This window comes from Ranitomeya imitator, chromosome 1, assembly GCF_032444005.1.
Source record: "Ranitomeya imitator isolate aRanImi1 chromosome 1, aRanImi1.pri, whole genome shotgun sequence".
Lineage (NCBI taxonomy): Eukaryota > Metazoa > Chordata > Amphibia > Anura > Dendrobatidae > Ranitomeya > Ranitomeya imitator.
Genome location: NC_091282.1, coordinates 659,708,103 through 659,725,662, shown reverse-complemented (window position 1 = coordinate 659,725,662; position 17,560 = coordinate 659,708,103). Strand labels below are relative to the sequence as shown.

The 17,560-nt window shown below is 41.8% G+C and overlaps 1 protein-coding gene across 1 annotated transcript in view; it reads right to left on the bottom strand.

Moving 5' to 3' along the window:
• Positions 1 to 17,560, bottom strand: part of PPOX (protoporphyrinogen oxidase) — a 36,019-nt gene that overhangs the window by 16,002 nt on the left and 2,457 nt on the right. The window contains exons 2-5 of the mRNA XM_069728842.1: positions 8,431 to 8,534; positions 8,223 to 8,357; positions 7,989 to 8,104; positions 7,781 to 7,913 (exon numbers count right to left, since the gene is read on the bottom strand). Of these exons, the coding sequence (XP_069584943.1) occupies positions 7,781 to 7,913; positions 7,989 to 8,104; positions 8,223 to 8,357; positions 8,431 to 8,517 (471 nt within the window). The 5' untranslated portion in view covers positions 8,518 to 8,534. The remainder of the gene's footprint in view (positions 1 to 7,780; positions 7,914 to 7,988; positions 8,105 to 8,222; positions 8,358 to 8,430; positions 8,535 to 17,560) is intronic.

Genomic DNA, 17,560 nt, shown 5'->3' with positions numbered 1-17,560 from the left:
CCCCATTATGAGATTGCCGTGAAGTGGCGGGGTAGCTCAAAGAATTGATCAATTGTTTGCTAAATGTCTCATATTTGAAATACAGTTAGAATTTATGTGCAATTGCACTTCAGTTATTGCGTTCTGACCATAAGCAGTGCTGGCTTCTTCCCTTTTTTTTTGCTTTGCATTGGTATGTGGCTGACCACCACTGTTGCCGCGCACGCTGGGTTATGTGCGCCATTCTTTCTGTGTTCACTGTGATTGATAGGCTGCTGTGCACACACACAGCAGCCCTGCCCCGCCTCAGGCTCAAGTTAGTTGTGCACCTGTGTCTCAGCCTGTCTCACCCTTCATCTTTGGTGCGGGTTTGGCAGTGTGGATGCCAGATCTGAAATGTCCGCACTGGACCTGATCGGCCTTTACCTGCGCTTGCCTTTCCTGGCACCAAGGGAGTGATTCTGAAAATGCTCCAGGTACAGTTCGCATTTAATGTGGTCCTTTTTTTTTTTTTTTTTTTTTATACATTCAGGAAGCCATAATGGCACAACGTAAATAAAATACGAAGATTAGGACTGCCCCATTATGAGATTGCCGTGAAGTGGCGGGGTAGCTCAAAGAATTGATCAATTGTTTGCTAAATGTCTCATATTTGAAATACAGTTAGAATTTATGTGCAATTGCACTTCAGTTATTGCGTTCTGACCATAAGCAGTGCTGGCTTCTTCCCTTTTTTTTTGCATAAAATAAAATGACATGGTAGGCTATAAACTAACATGAGTAATGCTTTGTACAGATTCGCCAAATAAACATTAGAAGGTAGGCTATAAAAATAGAGTGCCCGTCATGGACTCTAAGCTTAATATAACGCAGATAGTAGCTTGTCGTGTTCGGGAACACCTCCTGATGGTCCCGTGACAATGTGGGCAAAAAGTCCGGCTCAGTATCAAGGCTAATTGTTGGGAAGAAAAATAAATTTGACTTATAAGCGTAGTAATAATAAATGATTTTATATATGGGACAGGACTCCAGGTCAAGTAGGAGCGGTGGGGAATCTAGGAGGATTCAGACCATGTCTCTGCAGAAAGATCATACCCTCCTCCGGAGTTGCAATATGTTCAGTTCCAGTCAGAAGTTTCACCAAAATAGTGGAGGAGGGCGACCATGAATACGCAAAATGGGACCTCCGGAGTTCCCGAGTGATGGATGAAAAATCACGTCGTTTTTTCAAGGTATCCTTAGACAAGTCTCTGAAAAATGTTAGGTGGCCACAAGGGGAGAGCAGAAAACTTTTTTCGGAGGAGAGGTCAAACAGTTTACCCCTGACCCAGGCTGGAAAAAAGGAGACAATAATGTCTCTTGGCACATCTGATGGGAGGTACACAGGTCTTTTAATTCTGTAGACTCTTTCTATAATATTGGGATCATTAAGGTCAGGAAAGAATTTAGAAATCATTTTGTGAACGTAGTTTTTCAAATGAGGGGGTTTAATGGATTCCGGGACGCCCCTAATCTTCACGTTATTTCTACGTCTGTGATCCTCGAGAGTCGCCAGGTTACGTTTGAGTGAGTCTATGTCTCTTTGCATACTGTCTAGTAAGGCAGAGGACATGTTAAGAGTTGGAAAGGTATCTGAGTGGGGAAGATCACTACGCTCAGGGGAAAAGTCCTCCACACTACTGTCCGAAGAGACTACAGAGGGTTCGTGTGAGTCATGTGTAGATGAAGAATAATGATCGCAGACAGATGATCTTGAAGAAGATAAAGATGAGGAGGAACCCAAGCTTTCCGCAATAGAGGTCAACGCATCTTTTATGTATGACTCTGATGCTGTATCCGAATAGGAAGATCCCGAATTTGGTGGTTTAAAAAAAAAAAACTGAATCTGGTAATCGGAATTGTAATTGTTCCTTCAATTTTTTGTTAAAGTTGTCGCAGAAATCGCTCATCATATTGTCTATAGACGCTATAGTGAGAGCTATTTTCTCCTCCATAACAGGGGAAGAGCATGAAGACTTTGAGATGGGATCCTCCCCCCCTTCTTGTTGGAAGAGTCATTAGGACTCTGCTCTTGTGCATTTAGTGTATTGTAACTTGAATATAATGCACCTTCCGGTTTGGCCGTGAATGCTTTTGGGATGACAGTTTTAAGCCCCCTCCATCATCTGGTTACTGGAATGGGGCACAAATTCTGGGGCGTCATAATTTAGTACTCGGCTGACAGCTTTTATCCCTGCATCCCTGGATGTAATGTTCATGTTACAAGCTGTGTGCCGATTAGTGGGCGGAGTTTCCTCCCTTCCCCTGCTCCCCCTCCCCGCCGACATAGACGCAGCTGCCGCTATGATCCTAGGTGTTGTGCCGGTCTGGGGGGCTGGGGCAGAGGGTCTAAGAGGCTTCAGAGTGGGTGACGCTTGCTTTAAGAGCTCACCTGACTTTCCACTTGCAGCTGCGGCAGATCTCTCCTCTCCAGGAGCGGTACCGCCGCTAGATGTGGGCGGAGTTGTGGGCGGGGCTCCAGCTCCGTCTCTTCTCCCCGGCGCCTGCAGTCTGATCCTGGAAGTCGCGCTGGCTTGTGAGCGGCGAACGAAGGGTCCCGGTAGTCCTGCAGCTCTGGGTGAGTGAGGCATCGGCTCACCTGATGTCTTCGCCGCTGCTTGGTTGCGGCTCCGTCCTCAAGGGGCGGCGCCGCTGCGTGTCGCGGGCGGAGCCGAGGGCAGGTCTGTGGGCGTGGTCTCCTCCCCTCTCCTGCTTCCCGGCCTCGTCAGTTTAGGCGAGACCGTGGCTTTGGGCCTATCCAGGCAAGTCGCTCCAATTCTTGTGGGGAAACCGGAGGGCCTTGTAATTTTCAGAGCGGGAGCCGCTGTGGACGGGAGTCTGTCCAGGAGTCCACCCGTGGATGAGCTTGGTCTGGGTCTTGAACTGGGGCTTGAAAGCACCGATGAGTGCAGCCTCTCGTCCTCCCTACTGTGCAGTCCTGCAGCAAGGCCGCGGCTGGGGACCGCACGTCCCTGAGTTGCTTGTGCCTTCTTGAAAGCCGATTTTTCCATTATGTATCCAAGTCCTGGACTCTTTAGCATAAGTTTTAAGCACTTTCTTCCCAGAAAAGTAAGCAAATTGCCGCTTATAATAAGGGATTTAGCAGGAGCTCCTGTGACACAGGTCTGCTCCCAGTCCCTTGCAAGCCACGCCCCTAATACAGTGGTTTTTGATACTTTGGTACTGTGTCCATTTTTGGGAGGTTTTTGATAGGGTTAATAGCAGCGTTAACAGAGTGCGTTACACCGCGTTATGCCGCGTTGTAACGCAGTCGGTTTAACGGACTGCTAAAATGCTATCGGGGCACGGACTGGGGAGTAGGGAGGGGGCACTGACTGGGGAGTAGGGAGGGGGCACTGACTGGAGGGGAGTGGGGAAGGGCAAATTCGCGGCCGGACTGTGCCCGTCGCTGATTGGTCGCGGCTGGCCGGCCGCGACCAATCAGCAACGCGGGATTTCCGTTACAGAGAGACAGACCAATAGACGAAAGTACTCCTTAGACAATTATATATAGATAATACTGCCCCTATGTACAAGAATATAACTACAATAATACTGCTCCTATGTACAAGAATATAACTAATATAATACTGCTCCTACGTACAAGAATATAACTACTATAATACTGCTCCCTATGTATAATATAACTACTATAATACTGCTCCTATGTACAAGAATATAACTACTATAATACTGCCCCTATGTACAAGAATATAACTACTATAATACTGCCCCAATGTACAAGAATATAACTACTATAATACTGCCCCTATGTACAAGAATATAACTACTATAATACTGCCCCCTATGTACAAGAATATAACTACTATAATACTGCCCCTATGTACAAGAATATAACTACTATAATACTGCTTCTATGTACAAGAATATAACTACTATAACACTGCATAATACCGAAAAAGGACCTTCACACAAAGACTAAAATATAAAAACATATATAGTCTTTATTGAAACAAATCATTAAAAGCATACAATAAATAAATAATGCGACAGTAACCACTGATGCAGGACAGATGGGTCCCTGGGTTCCTCCTCTAGGTAACTATGCCTTTATCACTTTATTTGCAGTAGTCTGTATTTCCATCATGTGTCTGGGTTTACTTTAGATCTTTGGTCTATTTGTCATACATGCCTATTTCCTCTTATAGGGCTCGTATTCATTTTAGATGTATTTTACCTAATTATATATGTCCATTTCCTTATACCCAGCCGTTTATTGTCACTGTACTACTGTTGTTTTTTGAGGTTGGTTCCTGTATGGGTCCCACTGTTTCTGTCCTGCATCAGTGGTTACTGTCGCATTATTTATTTATTGTATGCTTTTAATGATTTGTTTCAATAAAGACTATATATGTTTTTATATTTTGGTCTTTGTGTGAAGGTCCTTTTTCGGTAGTATTATATGATTTCCTTCATGACCCTGGTAGGAATATTATTTGGTGTTTCTACTATAACACTGCGCCTATGTACAAGAATATAACTACTATAATACTGCCCCCCTATGTATAAGAATATAACTACTATAATACTGCCCCTATGTACAAGAATATAACTACTATAATACTCCTATGTACAAGAATATAACTACTATAATACTGCCCCCTATGTACAAGAATATAACTACAATAATACTGCTGCTATGTACAAGAATATAACTACTATAATACTGCCCCCCTATGTATAAGAATATAACTACTATAATACTGCCCCTATGTACAAGAATATAACTACTATAATACTGCCCCCCTATGTATAAGAATATAACTACTATAATACTGCCCCTATGTACAAGAATATAACTACTATAATACTCCTATGTACAAGAATATAACTACTATAATACTGCCCCCTATGTACAAGAATATAACTACAATAATACTGCTGCTATGTACAAGAATATAACTACTATAAGGCTGCCGTCACACTAGCAGTATTTGGTCAGTATTTTACATCAGTATTTGTAAGCCAAAACCAGGAGTGGAACAAATAGAGGAAAAGTATAACACAAACATATGCACCACTTCTGCATTTATCACCCAGTCCTGGTTTTGGCTTACAAATACTGATGTAAAATACTGACCAAATATTGCTAGTGTGACAGCCGCTTAATACTGCTTCTATGTACAAGAATATAACTACTATAATACTGCCCATATGTACAAGAATATTACTTCTATAATACTTCCCCTATGTACAATAACTACTATAATACTGCCCTCTACGCACAAAAATATAACTACTATAATACTGCTCCTATGTACAAGAATATAACTACTATAATACTGCTCCTATGTACAAGAATATAACTACTATAATATTGCCCCAATGTACAATATAACTACTATAATACTGCTCCTATGTACAAGCATATAACTACTATAATACTGCCCCTATGTACAAGAATATAACTACTATAATACTGCCCCTATGTACAAGAATATAACTACTATAATATTGCCCCCAATGTACAAGAATATAACTACTATAATACTGCTCCTATGTACAAGCATATAACTACTATAATACTGCCCCTATGTACAAGAATATAACTACAATAATACAGCCCTTATGAACAAGAATGTAACTACTATAATACTGCTCCTATGTACAAGAATATAACTACTATAATACTGCCCCTATGTACAAGAATATAACTACTATAATACTGCTCCTATGTACAAGAATATAACTACTATAATACTGCCCCTATGTACAGGAATATAACTACTATAATACTGCTCCTATGTACAAGAATATAACTACAATAATACTGCTCCTATGTACAAGAATATACCTACTATAATACTGCCCCTATGTACAGGAATATAACTACTATAATACTGCTCCTATGTACAAGAATATAACTACTATAATACTGCCCCTATGTACAGGAATATAACTACTATAATACTGCTCCTATGTACAAGAATATAACTACTATAATACTGCTCCTATGTACAAGAATATAACTACTATAATACTGCTCCTATGTACAAGAATATAACTACAATAATACAGCCCTTATGTACAAGAATATAACTACTATAATACTGCTCCTATGTACAAGAATATAACTACTATAATACTGCCCCTATGTACAGGAATATAACTACTATAATACTGCTCCTATGTACAAGAATATAACTACAATAATACTGCTCCTATGTACAAGAATATACCTACTATAATACTGCCCCTATGTACAGGAATATAACTACTATAATACTGCTCCTATGTACAAGAATATAACTACTATAATACTGCCCCTATGTACAGGAATATAACTACTATAATACTGCTCCTATGTACAAGAATATAACTACTATAATACTGCTCCTATGTACAAGAATATAACTACTATAATACTGCTCCTATGTACAAGAATATAACTACAATAATACAGCCCTTATGTACAAGAATATAACTACTATAATACTGCTCCTATGTACAAGAATATAACTACTATAATACTGCCCCTATGTACAAGAATATAACTACTATAATACTGCTCCTATGTACAAGAATGTAACTACTATAATACTGCCCCTATGTACAAGAATATAACTACTATAATACTGCTCCTATGTACAAGAATATAACTACTATAACACTGCTCCTATGTACAAGAATATAACTACTATAATGCTGCCCCTATGTACAAGGATATAACTACTATAATACTGCCTCCTATGTACAAGAATATAACTACTATAATACTGCCCCTATGTACAAGGATATAACTACTATAATACTGCTCCTATGTACAAGAATATAACTACTATAACACTGCTCCTATGTACAAGAATATAACTACTATAATACTGCCCCTATGTACAAGGATATAACTACTATAATACTGCTCCTATGTACAAGAATATGACTACTATAATACTGCTCCTATGTACAAGAATATAACTATGATAATACTGCCCCTATGTACAAGAATATAACTACTATAATACTGCCCCTATGTACAAGAATATAACTACTATAATACTGCCCCTATGTACAAGAATATAACTACTATAAGGCTGCCGTCACATTAGCAGTATTTGGTCAGTATTTTACATCAGTATTTGTAAGCCAAAACCAGGAGTGGAACAAATAGAGGAAAAGTATAACACAAACATATGCACCACTTCTGCATTTATCACCCAGTCATGGTTTTGGCTTACAAATACTGATGTAAAATACTGACCAGATATTGCTAGTGTGACAGCAGCTTAATACTGCTCCTATGTACAAGAATATAACTACTATAATACTGCCCATATGTACAAGAATATTACTTCTATAATACTTCCCCTATGTACAAGAATAACTACTATAATACTGCCCTCTACGCACAAAAATATAACTACTATAATACTGCTCCTATGTACAAGAATATAACTACTATAATATTGCCCCCTATGTACAAGAATATAACTACTATAATACTGCTCCTATGTACAAGAATATAACTACTATAATACTGCCCCTATGTACAAGAATATAACTATTATAATACTGCCCCCTATGTACAAGAATATAACTACTATAATACTGCCCCCTATGTACAAGAATATAACTACTATAATACTGCCCCTATGTACAAGAATATAACTACTATAATACTGCTCCTATGTACAAGAATATAACTACTATAATACTGCTCCTATGTACAAGAATATAACTGCTATAATACTATGTAGATGAATATAACTATTATAACACCACCCTCTATATATAGGATTGTCACCTCTTTTCCAAACCGGCGTGAGAAGAAATCATGGATGGTCTCATCTTCCTTTGTTCCTCGAGGGGCTGTCAGGTCCCGGAGACCGCATAAGAATAGAGGTCTTGAAAAGGGGGGGATGGTACGCAGGATGCCCCTATAATTACACAAGCAGGTGAATGTAGTATTTCCTGTGATGTGACGTAATATTTGGACATCGGAAGGCACTCACCCTATACTGGACGGCAGCTTGTGTAGTGACTTGTTGACGTAGAGGTAGCGGTTTTTGGCGGCCGGTTGACTCCTTAGCACGGGAAGAAGATCTGCTTCAAGTCCCAGCTCTGAGATCTGCAGGAAAAAAAGATGTCAGACATGGGATCACTATAAGAGCTTCAGGGTCGTTACAGTGTACCAATGAGGCATATTTGGCTGATGACTGGTGTGGCCGGCATATTGATTCTCTCACCATACTCAGCGTATTTCTCCCCACCACTCCTCCTGGCCGCATCCCGCGGGGTCCATGTTCAAACACAGCGCCATCTTCAGTCCGTGTGGTACGCATCCACCCGCCGAGTCTGCTGCTGCCCTCCAATAATATCACCTATGGCGCAATTTAGAGAGTCATCGACTGGGAGATGACAATCAAGGATAAAAACGCCCCTTTCCTTGCTTACCTTAGACACTCCGCCATCCTTAACCAGGTGGTAACAGGCGGTCAGTCCGCTGATCCCACCGCCCGCGACCACCACTGTCCTCTGCATCCAGAGATCTAATGTGCCTGTAACAAAAAAAGTGTAATAATTTACAGCATACACAGGTATACAGGAGGCTGTAAATGTACATGACACAGAGGTATACAGGAGTGGCGTAATAATGTGCAAGACACAGGTATACAGAAGTGGTGTACTAATGTACAGGAGACAGAGGTATACAGGAGCGTGTAATAATGTACAGCACACAGAGGTATACAAGAGAGGTGTAATAAAGTACAGCACACACAAGTATACAGGAGGGGTATAATAATGTACAGCACACAGAAGTATACAGGAGCGTGTAATAATGTACAGCACACACATGTATACAGGAGTGTTGTAATAATGTACAGGACACAGAGGTATACAGGAGGGTATAATAATGTACAGGACACAGAGGTATATAGGAGAGGTGTAATAATGTACAGCACACAGGTATACAAGGAAAGTGCAATAATGTACAGCACAGAGGTATACAGGGGCGTAATATTGTACTGGACACAGGTATACAGGAGGAGGTGTAATGTATGGAACACAGAGGCATACAGGGATGTAATAATGAACAGGACAGAAAGGTATATGGGGGTGTAATAATGTACAGGACACAGAGGTATACATGGGGGTGTAATAATGTTCAGTATATAGAGGTATACAGGAGGGGGTAATGTACAGGACACTGATATACAGGAGGGTGAAATGATGTACAGCACACAGTTGTATACAGGAGGGATGTAATAATGTATAACACACAGAGGTATACAAGGGTGTGTAATAATGTACAACACACAGTGGTATACAGGGGGTGTAATAATGTACAACACACACACACAGAGGTATACAGGGGGTGTAATGTACAGGTCACAGTGATATACAGGGGGTTGTAATAATGTACAGCACACACAGAGGTATACAGGGGGTGTAATAATGTACAGGTCACAGTGCTATACAGGGGGTGTAAATGTACAGCACACAGGTAGATAGGGGGTGTAATAATGTATAGGACACATTGGTATACTGGAGGCGTGTAATAATGTACAGCCCACACAGGTATCCAGGAGGGGTTTAATAATGTACAGGACACAGAGGTATACAGGGGTGGTGTAATAATGTACAGGGCACAGAGGTACACAGGAGGGGGTACTAATGTACAGGACACAGGTATACAGGAGGGGTGTAATAATGTACAGCACACAGAGGTATACAGGGGAGTGTAATAATGTACAGAACACAGAGGTATACAGGGGAGTGTAATAATGTACAGAACACAGAGGTATACAGGGGGGTGTAATAATGTACAGAACACAGAGGTATACAGGGGGGTGTAATAATGTACAGCACGCAGTGGTATCCAGGGGGTGTAATAATGTACAGGGCAAAGAGGTACACAGGAAGGGGTAATAATGTACAAGAAACAGGCATACAGGAAGGGTGTAACGCACAAGACACAGAGGTATACAGGAGGGGGTAATAATGTACAGGACACAGAGATATACAGAGAGGTTTAATAATGTACAGGGCACAGAGGTACACAGGAAGGGGTAATAATGTACAGGAAACAGGCATACAGGAAGGGTGTAATGCACAAGACACAGAGGTATACAGGAGGGGGTAATAATGTACAGGACACGGTGGTATACAGGAGGGTGTAATAATATGCAGCTCATAGTGGTATACAGGAGAGGTGTAATAATGTACAGGACACAGAGGTATACAGGAGGGGGTAATGTACAGGACACAGTGGTATACAGGGGGGGTAATAATATACAGCACACGGTGGTATACAGGAGAGGAGTGTCACGATATTGTATGAAATATAATATGATGTTGTAGCTTTGTCCTTCAGCCCATGCTGGGGGGCTAAACCCCCCCATCCCCCTTCTCTCTCTGGCTCTCTTTGTCTCTGTGTTGGAATGTATGGTAGAAGAGGGTTTTATTGCCCTAGCCATAAATTCCAGGCTCGAAGAAAGTTACTCGTCCCCCTCCCAACTACATCAGCAGAAACTGGTATAGAAGTTTCCAGAATCCATGAGAGTCTTTGTTCTATTATTGTAAGATATTGGGCTAACGATTTAGGCTAGAAAAAGGAAAATACCTACTCTTAACGTCCCCAGCGGAACTGTCAACCGCTGTAAACACGAGCTTCTAACTCCATCAGATAAAAAGTAGGGATTTCTCTGTAATTATGCATCACAAATAGGACATATTTGATCTCATTAGAATGCCAATGTTAATATGAGATGAATGCTGGGTTTGTTATGACTATGACATGTTCTGTAGCGGAGTTACAGGCATTAGACAAATTTAGGTTAAACTTAGTTAAACTGAAGAGGTAGGAGGGTCTGGGAAAGCCAGCCCTTTCTGTGATGTCACAGGCGGCAGTTTATAAGTTTTTGGCCAGACCCCAGCAGTGAGTCTGTCTGCTGGAGCCTATGTGAGTCTGACTTGAAGAGCTGTTGCTAACCAGTATCCTGATGCACTGGGACAGATGGAAACTCCACTAGCCTGGTTGCCTCACATGATCTGAACACATGTAAGTGTTATTTCTCATTTAACCCCTGTTATTTTTATAATTACCTTGTACATATTTACAATTGTCTCATATTGTAACATCTTTATATGACTTTTTATAAACACTGCCTTAATTTTAACGGAGTAAAATATATAAATTACTAGTTCGTTCTTCCTGTTCTAAAACGTACCCTAAGTCTCCTGAAAAGAATCACGCTACTGTTTTGGGTTAGCTTCCGACCCGTTTAATCGAAGCTGGTGGCAGCATACCGTGTGCGGGCCTTTGGGTGTCGTTATAGCGACTGCGGCGTTGATAATTATTGTTCATGCCTGAGTGGGAGTAGTTTATCGTGTCACTGAAGCGTGCCCAATAGCCAGTACATAGCAGGCAGCCTTTCTGGCGACTAATTACCCCAGGTGCAGTACCTAATCTGACCTGAGAGTAAGGGGGGCGCCAGAGAGCTGCAAGTTTCAAGTGGAACTGTAAGTGGGATATACATAAATCCCTGCAGTTCGTGGTATATTGAAGAGCAGTGGGATACCTAGAATAAGCCCCGCTGTAAACTAAGAGGTCAATAGCCTTGTGTGTGTTTTTTTTGCATCGCATTGTGGAGTGGAGGGATAACTAAGATAAGCCCCCCTGCACATGTAATAGCCGTCTGTTGGCCTAAAGTCACCCCGACCCGTGGGGGTGACGGTCACGGTGTGAATCATGACAAGGTGTAATAATGTACAGGACACAGAGGTATACAGGAGGGGTGTAATAATGTACAGGACACAGAGGTATACGGGAGGGGGTAATGTACAGGACACAGTGGTATACAGCAGGGGCTAATAATATACAGCACACAGTGGTATACAGGAGGGGGTAATAATGTACAGCACACAGTGGTATACAGGAGTGGTGTAATAATGTACAGCACACAGAGGAATACAAGAGGAGGTAATAATGAACAGCACACAGAGGTATACAGGAGGGGTGTAATAATGTACAGGACACAGAGGTATACAGAGGGTGTATTAATGTACAGCACACAGTGATATACAGGGGGGTGTAATAATGTACAGGTCACAGTGGTATACAGGAGGGGTGTAATAATGTACAGCACACACAGGTATCCAGGAGGGGTGTAATAATGTACAGGGCACAGATACACAGGAAGGGGTAATGTACAGGAAACAGGCATACAGGAAGGGTGTAATAATGTACAGCACACAGAGGTATAGAGGGGGGTGTAATGTGCAGCACACAGAGATACAGGGGGTGTAATAACGTACAGCACACAGTTGTATACAGGAGGGGTGTAATGTACATCACACAGAGGTATACAGGGGGTGTAATGTACAGGGCACAGAGGTACACAGGAAGGGGTAATAATGTGCAGGTAACAGGCATACAAGAAGGGTGTAATGCACAAGACACAGAGGTACACAGGGGGGGGTAATAACATAAAAGGACACAGATGTATAAAGAGGGGTTTAATAATGTACAGCACTCAGAGGTATACAGGAGGGGGTGTAATAATGTATAAGACACAGATGTACAGGAAGGGGTAATAATGTACAGGACACAGAGGTATCCAGGAGTGGGTAATAATGTACAGGACGCAGTAGTATACAGGAGAGTGTAATAATGTACAGCTCACAGTTGTATACAGGAGAGGTGTAATAATGTACAGGACACAGACAATTATATGTTAGAGTGGGCACCATCCAATATTAAGTTATGGGATCACCTGTTGCATACTCACGTAGAACACAGAAAAAAGAGGAAAGGTATGCAAAAAAAAATGGGATCACCAGTACAATAATGATATACAAAATATTCAATTTATTAAGAACAGCACACAAAGCACATTTAAAAACACTTAAAAGGCCTCCACCACATGAGTAGAGGTGGCGGGTCCACAATACAACTTTATACAAACACTATATTGCACAAAAATATTTTTGTGCAATATAGTGTTTGTATAAAGTTGTTTTGTGGACCCGCCACCTCTACTCAGGTGATCCCATTTTTTTGCATACCTTTCCTCCTTTTTCAATGTACAGGACACAGAGGTATACAGGAGGGGTACTGTACAGGACATAGTGGTATACAGGAGGGGTAATAATATACAGCACACAGTGGTATACAGGAGAGGTGTAATAATGTACAGGACACAGAGGTATACAGGAGGGTGTAATAATATACAGCTCACAATAGTATACAGGAGGAGTGTAATAATGTACAGGACACAGAGGTATACAGGAGGGTGTAATAATATACAGCTCACAGTGGTATACAGGGGAGGTGTAATAATGTACAGGGCACACAGGTATACAAGGGGGGCGTAATAATGCACAGGACACAGTGGTATACAGGGGGTGTAATAATGTACAGCACACAGTGATATACAGGTGGGTGTAATAATGTACGGCACACAGAGGTATACAGGGGGTGTAATAATGTACAGCACACAAAGGTAGATAGGGGGTGTAATAATGTAAAGGACACAGTGGTATACAGGAGGGGTGTAATAATGTACAGCACACACAGGTATCCAGGAGGGGTGTAATAATGTACAGGACACAGAGGTATACAGGGTTGGTGTAATAATGTACAGGGCACAGAGGAACACAGGAGGGGGTAATAATGTACAGGACACAGGCATACAGGAAGAGTGTAATAATGTACAGCACACAGGTATACAGGAGGGGTGTAATAATGTACAGAACACAGAGGTATACAGGGGGTGTAATAATGTACAGAACACAGAAGTATATAGGGGTGTAATAATGTACAGCACACAGTGGTATACGGGGGGTGTAATAATGTACAGGGCACAGAGGTATCCAGGAGGGGTGTAATAATGTACAGGACACAGTGGTATAAAGGGGTGGTGTAATAAAGTACAGGGCACAGAGGTACACAGGAGGGAGTAATGTACAGGACACAGGCATACAGGAAGAGTGTAATAATGTACAGCACACAGAGGTATACAGGAGGGGTGTAATGTACAGGACACAGTGGTATACAGGAGGGGGTAATAATATACAGCACACAGTGGTATACAGGAGGTCTAAATGTACAGCACACAGTGGTATACAGGAGGGTCTAATAATGTACAGCACACAGTGGTATACAGGAGTGGTGTAATAATGTACAGCACACAGGTATACAGGAGTGGTGTAATAACGTACAGCACACAGGTATACAGGAGTGGTGTAATAACGTGCAGCACACAGAGGTATACAGGAGGGGTGTAATAACGTGCAGCACACAGAGGTATACAGGAGGGGGTAATGTACACCACAGTGATATACAGGGGTGTGTAAATGTACAGCACACAGAGATAGATAGAGGGTGTAATAATGTACAGGATACAGTGGTATACAGCAGGGGTGTAATAATGTACAGCACACACAGGTATCCAGGAGGGATGTAATAATGTACAGGACACAGATGTATACAGGGGTGGTGTAATAAAGTACAGGGCACAGAGGTACACAGGAGGGAGTAATGTACAGGACACAGGCATACAGGATGAGTGTAATAATGTACAGCACACAGAGGTATGCAGGAGGGGTGTAATGTACAGGACACAGTGGTATACAGGAGGGGGTAATAATATACAGCACACAGTGGTATACAAGAGAGGTCTAAATGTACAGCACACAGTGGTATACAGGTGGGTCTAATAATGTACAGCACACAGTGGTATACAGGAGTGGTGTAATAACGTACAGCACACAGGTATACAGGAGTGGTGTAATAACATACAGCACACAGGTATACAGGAGTGGTGTAATAACGTACAGCACACAGGTATACAGGAGTGGTGTAATAACGTACAGCACACAGGTATACAGGAGTGGTGTAATAACGTACAGCACACAGAGGTATACAGGAGGGGGTAATGTACAGCACACAGTGATATACAGGGGTGTGTAAATGTATAGCACACAGAGATAGATAGAGGGTGTAATAATGTACAGGATACAGTGGTATACAGAAGGGGTGTAATAATGTACAGCACACACAGGTATCCAGGAGGGGTGTAATAATGTACAGGACACAGAGGTATACAGGGGTGGTGTAATAAAGTACAGGGCACAGAGGTACACAGGAGGGGGTAATGTACAGGACACAGGCATACAGGAAGAGTGTAATCATGTACAGCACACAGAGGTATACAGGAGGGGTGTAATGTACAGGATACAGTGATATACAGGAGGGGGTAATAATATACAGCACACAGTGGTTTACAAGAGAGGTCTAAATGTACAGCACACAGTGGTATACAGGAGTGGTGTAATAACATACAGCACACAGGTATACAGGAGTGGTGTAATAACGTACAGCACACAGAGGTATACAGGAGGGGGTAATGTACAGCACACAGTGATATACAGGGGTGTGTAAATGTACAGCACACAGAGATAGATAGAGGATGTAATAATGTACAGGATACAGTGGTATACAGAAGGGGTGTAATAATATACAGCACACAGTGGTATACAGCAGGGGTGTAATAACGTACAGCACACAGAGGTATACAGGAGGGGGTAATGTACAGGATACAGAGGTATACACGTGTGGTAATAATATACAGCACACGGTGGTATACAGGGGAGGTGTAATAATGTACAGGACAGTGGTATACATGAGGGGTGTAATAATGTACAGGACACAGAGGTGTGAATCATGACAAGGTGTAATAATGTACAGGACACAGAGGTATACAGGAGGGGTGTAATAATGTACAGGACACAGAGGTATACGGGAGGGGGTAATGTACAGGACACAGTGGTATACAGCAGGGGCTAATAATATACAGCACACAGTGGTATACAGGAGAGGTTTAATAATTTACCGCACACAGTGGTATACAGGAGGGGGTAATAATGTACAGCACACAGTGGTATACAGGAGTGGTGTAATAATGTACAGCACACAGAGGAATACAAGAGGAGGTAATAATGAACAGCACACAGAGGTATACAGGAGGGGTGTAATAATGTACAGGACACAGAGGTATACAGAGGGTGTATTAATGTACAGCACACAGTGATATACAGGGGGGTGTAATAATGTACAGGTCACAGTGGTATACAGGAGGGGTGTAATAATGTACAGCACACACAGGTATCCAGGAGGGGTGTAATAATGTACAGGGCACAGATACACAGGAAGGGGTAATAATGTACAGGAAACAGGCATACAGGAAGGGTGTAATAATGTACAGCACACAGAGGTATAGAGGGGGGTGTAATGTGCAGCACACAGAGATACAGGGGGTGTAATAATGGACAGCACACAGAGGTATACAGGGGGTGTAATAACGTACAGCACACAGTTGTATACAGGAGGGGTGTAATAATGTACATCACACAGAGGTATACAGGGGGTGTAATGTACAGGGCACAGAGGTACACAGGAAGGGGTAATAATGTGCAGGTAACAGGCATACAAGAAGGGTGTAATGCACAAGACACAGAGGTACACAGGAGGGGGGTAATAACATAAAAGGACACAGATGTATAAAGAGGGGTTTAATAATGTACAGCACTCAGAGGTATACAGGAGGGGGTGTAATAATGTATAAGACACAGATGTACAGGAAGGGGTAATAATGTACAGGACACAGAGGTATCCAGGAGTGGGTAATAATGTACAGGACGCAGTAGTATACAGGAGAGTGTAATAATGTACAGCTCACAGTTGTATACAGGAGAGGTGTAATAATGTACAGGACACAGACAATTATATGTTAGAGTGGGCACCATCCAATATTAAGTTATGGGATCACCTGTTGCATACTCACGTAGAACACAGAAAAAAGAGGAAAGGTATGCAAAAAAAAATGGGATCACCAGTACAATAATGATATACAAAATATTCAATTTATTAAGAACAGCACACAAAGCACATTTAAAAACACTTAAAAGGCCTCCACCACATGAGTAGAGGTGGCGGGTCCACAATACAACTTTATACAAACACTATATTGCACAAAAATATTTTTGTGCAATATAGTGTTTGTATAAAGTTGTTTTGTGGACCCGCCACCTCTACTCAGGTGATCCCATTTTTTTGCATACCTTTCCTCCTTTTTCAATGTACAGGACACAGAGGTATACAGGAGGGGTACTGTACAGGACATAGTGGTATACAGGAGGAGTAATAATATACAGCACACAGTGGTATACAGGAGAGGTGTAATAATGTACAGGACACAGAGGTATACAGGAGGGTGTAATAATATACAGCTCACAATAGTATACAGGAGGAGTGTAATAATGTACAGGACACAGAGGTATACAGGAGGGTGTAATAATATACAGCTCACAGTGGTATACAGGGGAGGTGTAATAATGTACAGGGCACACAGGTATACAAGGGGGGCGTAATAATGCACAGGACACAGTGGTATACAGGGGGTGTAATAATGTACAGCACACAGTGGTATACAGGTGGGTGTAATAATGTACGGCACACAGAGGTATACAGGGGGTGTAATAATGTACAGCACACAAAGGTAGATAGGGGGTGTAATAATGT